The sequence below is a fragment of the Babylonia areolata genome, chromosome 14, assembly GCF_041734735.1.
Source record: "Babylonia areolata isolate BAREFJ2019XMU chromosome 14, ASM4173473v1, whole genome shotgun sequence".
NCBI lineage: Eukaryota > Metazoa > Mollusca > Gastropoda > Neogastropoda > Buccinidae > Babylonia > Babylonia areolata.
In genome coordinates, this window is record NC_134889.1 from 2,460,890 (window position 1) to 2,468,389 (window position 7,500).

The 7,500-nt window shown below is 43.6% G+C and overlaps 1 protein-coding gene across 1 annotated transcript in view; it reads left to right on the plus strand.

Moving 5' to 3' along the window:
- Nucleotides 1–7,500, plus strand: part of LOC143289404 (discoidin domain-containing receptor 2-like) — a 124,762-nt gene that overhangs the window by 110,798 nt on the left and 6,464 nt on the right. The window contains exon 9 of the mRNA XM_076598368.1: nt 1–194. This exon is cut by the window's left edge and continues 211 nt beyond it. Within this exon, the coding sequence (XP_076454483.1) occupies nt 1–194 (194 nt within the window). The remainder of the gene's footprint in view (nt 195–7,500) is intronic.

Here is a 7,500-nt window from a genome sequence, read left to right on the forward strand (position 1 = left end):
CGACTTGCGCGCGGCGAGCGCGAACGGCAAGATCTCCAACGGCAACCCGTACAACAGCGTCGCAACCGAGGACGCCGATTCGCTCAAAGGGCCGCGTGGCGGCGGCGGCGGCGGCGGCGGAGGCGGAAGCGGATGTGACGTAAAACTGGGGAAAAACGCCTACCTTTTGATCAGTCCCAAAGGCAGCATTAAGGGTAGATTCTCGCTTCTGTCTGTTTGTGTGATGTTGTTGTTGTTGTTTTTTCTTTTTCGTTTTTTCTTTACCCCCCCCCCCCCCACCCCCGTTCCCCTCCCCTCCCCTCCCCTCCCCTCTCCTCCCCTCCCCCTCTCGTTTTCAGCGTGTATGGTTTCGTCGGTTTGCTGTGTGGCTGTCAGTGATGTTTCTGTTGGTGTTCATTTTGTTTTGTTTTGCATTTATTTCTTTTTAGTTGTTTCTTTTAAGTTGATTTTTTGTTATGTTTGATATTGTGTCATTTCTATATTGAATTTTTTTTTTAAGTTTTGTTGCTGTTGTTGTTGTTAGTGTGTGGGTTTGCTTGTTAGTTTGTTGTTGTTTTTGTTGGATTTTTAGTCTGTTTTTGTTTTGTTGTGGGTTTTATATTGTGTAATTTCTAAGAAAAAGAAGGAAAAAAATCAGTGTAGTTGTCCTTCCTCTGTGTGTGTGCGAGTTTGGAAATTCTGTTGGTGAGGTTTTTGTTTACTTTTTTCTTCTTTTTTTCATATTATTTTGTTAAGTGATTTTTGTTGTTTTCTTCACTCACCTACTTACCAACTAACTTGCTGAGGCTGTGCTTTTCCGTGACGTAATATAATGTAATTTTGGAGAGTGTTTAGTTTAAAAATTGTCTGTCTTTGATATCATGAGTTTCCAATTTTTGGTCTCAATTCTTCATAACTGTTATATCTTGTTGTCATTTTCGTTTGTTTTTATTTGTTCCTTTGTTTCTCTGTTTCTCTATCTCCCTATCTATCTTTCAGTCTATCTATGTATCCATCCATCCATGCACATCTATCTATCTATCTATCTATCTATCTATCTATTCACTCATTTATTTAGTTATTGAGAGAGAAAAAATGTCTCATTTATCAGTGCATGTTGTTGTTGTCTTTTGCTGCTGTTTATTTTTACGTGTTGGTGTAGTTTTATAATTATGTATTTTCATTTTTAATGTCTCTTGATGCACGCTAGAGAAACTGAGTGCGAGCGATCATCAGCAAGATAGTGTTCTGCATGCCGTAATGACGAGGAAGCACAATAGTTGATAGTGTTTTGCATGCCGCAGTGACGAGGAAGCACAATAGTTGATAGTGTTCTGCACGCCGTAGTGACGGGGAAGCACAATAGTTGATAGTGTTCTGCATGCCGTAGTGAGGAGGAAGCACAATAGTTGATAGTGTTCTGCATGCCGTAGTGACGAGGAAGCACAATAGTTGATAGTGTTCTGCATGCCGTAGTGACGAGGAAGCACAATAGTTGATAGTGTTTTGCATGCCGTAGTCACGAGGAAGCACAATAGTTGATAGTGTTCTGCACGCCGCAGTGAGGAGGAAGCACAATAGTTGATAGTGTTCTGCACGCCGTAATGACGGGGAAGCACAATAGTTGATAGTGTTCTGCATGCCGTAGTGAGGAGGAAGGAAGCACAATAGTTGATAGTGTTCTGCATGCCGCAGTGACGAGGAAGCACAATAGTTGATAGTGTTCTGCATGCCGCAGTGACGAGGAAGCACAATAGTTGATAGTGTTCTGCATGCCGCAGTGACGAGGAAGCACAATAGTTGATAGTGTTCTGCATGCCGCCGTGACGAGGAAGCACAATAGTTGATAGTGTTCTGCATGCCGTAGTGAGGAGGAAGCACAATAGTTGATAGTGTTCTGCATGCCGTAGTGAGGAGGAAGCACAATAGTTGATAGTGTTCTGCATGCCGTAGTGAGGAGGAAGCACAATAGTTGATAGTGTTCTGCATGCCGTAGTGACGGGGAAGCACAATAGTTGTGACGAGGAAGCACAATAGTTGATAGTGTTCTGCATGGCGCAGTGACGGGGAAGCACAATAGTTGATAGTGTTTTGCATGCCGTAGTGACGAGGAAGCACAATAGTTGATAGTGTTTTGCATGCCGTAGTGACGGGGAAGCACAATAGTTGATAGTGTTTTGCACGCCGTAATGACGGGGAAGCACAATAGTTGATAGTGTTCTGCATGCCGTAGTGACGAGGAAGCACAACAGTTGATAGTGTTTTGCATGCCGTAATGACGGGGAAGCACAATAGTTAAGATGGAGTTTCCTGTAGTGTATTATTCCCCGCGTCTATGCGCATGCGCATGGCGTCAGACGGTCAGCGCGTGCTAGGGACAGTCCTCAGTTCACAGACTTTCTTTTCTGTCACGTATTTCTTCAACATAGACGCTGTTTGCTTTTGAACCTGTTTGAGTGGCGCATGGTGCTTTTTGTTTCGTCAGGTGATGTGATGACGTTCTGTTATAATAATGATAATAATAATAAGAAGAAGAATATACATTTAAATAGCACCCTTAATAATGATAATGATAATAATAATAATGATATACATTCAAGTAGCACCCTTAATGATAATAATAATAATAATACATTTAAATAGCACCCTTAATGATGATGATGATGATAATGATAGCAACAACAACAACAATGATAACAACGACAACAGCAGCAGCAGCAACAACAACAGCAACAGCAACAACAACAACAATAATAATAATAATATTATTATTATTATTATATACATTCAAATAGCACCCTTAATAGTAATAATAATGTTTAAGATGAGAAAGATCAGTTTAAAGCAAATTAAGTCCCCTAGCATTAATTACAGAGTAATTTCCCTTTTTTACTATCTGCACCAAAACGTTTGCAAAATAAATAAAACTTCCATGCTTAGCAAAAGAAGTTCCTGTTTGAACAAAAAATGATAATTATGACTGCTCTTGTTGTTGGGTCAGAATATCAGATCAAAGTGCCAAGTTTAGAGAATACAAAAAATATAAATATAACAGTAAATGCAGTTTGCGTATAATTAGGCTTCTTTTTTTTCTTTCTTTTTGTTGTGCCCATCCCAGAGGTGCAATATTGTTTTAAACAAGATGACTGGAAAGAACTGAATTTTTCCTATTTTTATGCCTAATTTGGTGTCAACTGACAAAGTATTTGCAGAGAAAATGTCAATGTTAAAGTTTACCACGGATACACACACACACACACACACACACACACAGAGAGAGAGAGAGACAACCGAACACCGGTTTAAAACATAGACTCACTTTGTTTACACAAGTGAGTCAAAAATGATGGTATGAGTAATGATATTATGAATAACACAAGGCAGTCAATGGATATGATATTTCAAAAGAAAATACTGGATTTGTATTGTGTTGATGGCTCCTACAGGTGGGAAAGAACCAGGTGTGTCTCAGTGTGCTAACTAACTGCTTCTCACGTCTGAAGACGTGGGGAGTCTGTAAGCCAATGCACCCGTACCTACATGTCTCCAAGTTGTGGCGATGCTTCCCAGAACCACCCCCAACACCCCAGCCCACCCCCACCACCCCCCCTAAAAATCCTTCTACAATCCTGTCTGCTCCTCCCCCTCCCCCTCTCCCACTCCCTATATCAATCTACAGTTTGCTAGCTCGCTGTTTTTGGAATTTTTGTGTTTGAACGCCTGCTGCGTCGAAAACTAGTCTTGATTGAACTGTGAACCTTACAGCAAAACCTGGTTTCTGTTGTGGAGGAGCGGTGTCGGGGTGGGGGAGGGTAGTAGTGGGGGTGTGAGTAAAAACAAAAAGAAGAAAAAAAAAACAGAAAAGAAAAGAATGTCTAATTAACGCATGCTGTCATTGTGACCCAGACCTCCTCCGGTCTTCCATTCACAAGGCAAAAGCGTTGGAAACGCCCAGCGTATATAACTATGTAATCTGCATTCTTCTTCTTTTTCTTCTCTTCCTCCTCCTCTTCTTCTTGTGCTTCTTCTTTTTCTTCTCCTCCTCCTTCTCCTTCTCCTCCTCCTCTTCTTCTTCTTCTTCTTCTCCTCCTCCTCCTGCGTCTCCTCCTCCTCCTTCTCCTCCTCCCTCCTCCTCCTCTTCTTCTTCTTCTTCTCCTCCTCCTCCTCCTTCTCCTCACCCTCATTCGTTTTCACGATGGAGCTTTAACGTGTATGACCGCTTTAACTCCGCCCTGAAGGCAGCCATACTCCGTTTTCGCGGATACATTCGTGTTGGAAATACACATTCGCCATGAATAAAATGTGGCATGGAACTGCATGATTGAATACTCGTGTGAGAGAATGACCCACAGGCAGGAACTGCTCTGTTGCATACGATTTCCATTCTGTAAGCATGTGATGAAAATCTTGTGGCATAGCATGCACAGCAGTTTCTGACTCTGTTCTCTCGCGTCCTGAGAGGAAGGATGCATGGTCCTGATGCTTGACGTTGCTGGAGGTTGTCACCGTCGGGTTCGCGTTGCTAACTTGGCTGGAAAACTTCTCGTGCTCAAAAAGCCACTGATCTTTTTTTCGTTCAACTGACAGCATGAGTGACACACATGTCCACCCTGGATTTACTGTGTGCAGTTTCCTGGAAAATATCCATGTGTGCAGTCACCTTTAACAATCTTTTTAATCCTTGACTAACTGCTGACTGCCTGCCTCTGCTGTTTGCTCGTGGGTTTCCACTTGTTTCGTTACAGCGTTCGGGTGTTTGGTTTTGTTGGGTTTTTTTATCAGTATTAAGACGTTCGTCGTATCAGTATTTAGACGTCTGTCGTTTCAGTATTTAGACGTCTGCGTTTAGACGTCTGTGTTCCAGTGTATAAACGTTTGTCGTTTCAGTAAGGTTCAGTAATTAGACGTCTGTGTTTCAGTATATAAACGTTTGTCGTTTCAGTATGTTTCAGTGCTTAGACTTTTGGTGTTTCAGTATTCGAAACGTTTATCGTTTCAGTATGTGGAAGTGTGTGATTTCAGTAATTAGACGTCTGTGTGTTAGTTTTTAGACGTTTGTCGTGGCGGTGGTGAACTGTCGTCGTGCCTACATCTGACCTTGACCTTGTGTGGGTTTGTCTCCAGTCATGGAGTCACGTCAGAGCCTGTTTCACAGTGCTGCTGTGTCCGTTGTGTATACATCAGGCTGTTGTGTGTGTGTGTGTGTGTGTGTGTATGTGTTTGTCTGTGTGTCTGTGTCTGTGTGTGTGCATATAACAATATGTGTATGTGTGTGTGTGTGTCTGTGTCTGCGTACATATAACAATATGTGTATGGGTGTGTGTGTTTGTGTGTGTGTGTGTGTGTGTGTGTGTATACGTATGTGTCTGTGTCTGTGTGTGTCTGTGTCTGTGTGTCTGTGTATGTGCATATATGTTTGTGTTAGTGCGTGTGAGTGAGTGTGTGAGTGAGTGCATAAGTGTGTGTGTGTGTGTGTGTGTGTGTGTGTGTGTGTGTGTGTTATTGTCCACGAGAAGCGAGGCTCTCCCTAGATGATGTCTTTGGGTCCTGTTGGAGGGGGATGGGGGGGGGGGTGAGGGAGACGTTACAAACGAAACAAAATTCCTTGAACGACAACACGACATTTAGAGACTCGGGGGATTCAGTAACTAATATTTTGCACTCGCGTATGTGTGTATTCCGGTACCTAGAAATACGCGCGTCCTAAAGTTCCCAGCTCTTCCTGTATTTGTTTCGTCTGTCTGTTTCTGTCTTTCTCTGTCTCTGTTTGCCTGTCTGTCTCTCTGTCTGTCTGTCTGTCGGTCGGTTGGTCGGTCTGTCTCTCTTTCTCATTTTCTCTCTCTCCCTCTGTCTCTCACTCTTGTCTGTCGCTCTGTGTGTGTGTGTGTGTGTGTGTGTGTGTGTCTTTCTCTCTGTGTGTCTCTCTCCTTCTCTCTCTCTCTCTCTCTTTCCCCCTCTGTCTCTCAATCTGTCTGTCTCTGTGTCTCTCTGTCTGTCCCCCTGCCCCCCCCCCCTGCCCCTAACTCTCTCTCTCCTCCTCCTCCACTCCTCTCTCCAACGGCGAGTGTCAAACAAGCAAACAAACAAAGAGACAAAGAGACAAACAAACAAAAATCGATGGTGACCACGGCAAATGTCAAAAGCCGCATGCGGCTCTGTTGGCCTTTAGACATTGTGACGATGTCAGCTGAAGATGGCGGGGTTTTTTTTTTGGGGGGGGGTTCACATATTTCACTTTTTTTCCCCCTGACATATCTCACCTTGATGATGATGATGATGATGGTGATGATGATGATGATGATGATATTCCAGTATGAAAGTAATCATTTTATTTCACTTTATTTTTCCTATGCCAACAATTTCGTGAGAGAAAATATGAATACAATGTAGTAAGATGTGATTGCATGTTTAATTCCTACAACGCGTTTCTTTTTCTTTTTTTTCTTTTTTTTTCTTTCCTTTTTTTCTCTCTTTTTTCCTACTTCTGTTCTGTGCCTCTCAGTGTTAATGTTAGAGCAGTCCGTGCTACAGATAATACTTTCATGTTAGCGCAGAAAATATCTGAGTCTTTTCGTATTTTAGAGAATAAATTGAGGTTTCCAGTGTAACATGTGTCTTGCGTATGATTATGAAACACCCCCCTGGGACATGATGCCTTGTCTAGGGGTGTGGGGGGCGGGCGGGAGGGGGGGTTGTTCCCGTAGAAAAATCCAATTTGTTAAGTAAACATGGACATAATTATATGCACATTCCCGTGGGAGAGAGAACGAGAGAGAGAGAGAGAGAGGGTGGGGAGCGAGGGTGGGGAGCGAGGGAGGGAGGGAGAGTGAGGGAGGGGGGAGGGAGGGAGGGGAGTGAGGGAGGGAGGGTGGTGGCTGTACAGACGGAGGGGATGGGAGGTAGGGGGAGAGTGCTCGCACACACACACACACACAACACACAACACACACACACACACAACACACAACACACACACACACACACACTCACTCACTCACTCACTCACACCCACACACACTCTCACACACTCTGTCTGTCTCTCTCTCTCTCTCTCCCTCTCTCTCTCACACACACACACACACACACTCACTCACTCACTCACTTAATCACTCACTCACACAACACGCATTTCGAGAAGAAGAAAAAAAATCACCAAAAAGACACACACAATGGAAGAACAGCAAACAGGAAGTGCTGGGATGGTGGAGAGGGGAGACAACCCATTTCCTTTTCCCCCATCACTTCCTGCCCCTCCTACTCCCCGGCGTCTCCCTTTCAGTTTCCAGGTTTAACGCCGGGTGTCTTGTTTGTGGAGAGGGGTGCCTGTGTTATGGCAGCACCCAGAGTGACAGCCAGAAACCTCTTCGCTCGCGCTGCTGGTGTCATGTGAAAGTTGTCTCCCCTCTCCTATCTGTTTTCCTTTCGCTTCAGAGAAAATAGGTCTTCCCTTCTCTCTGTCAGCTACCCTTTCTTTAATTTCTTCTTCTCTCTTCTTCTTTGTTTGTTTGTTTCTTTTATTTT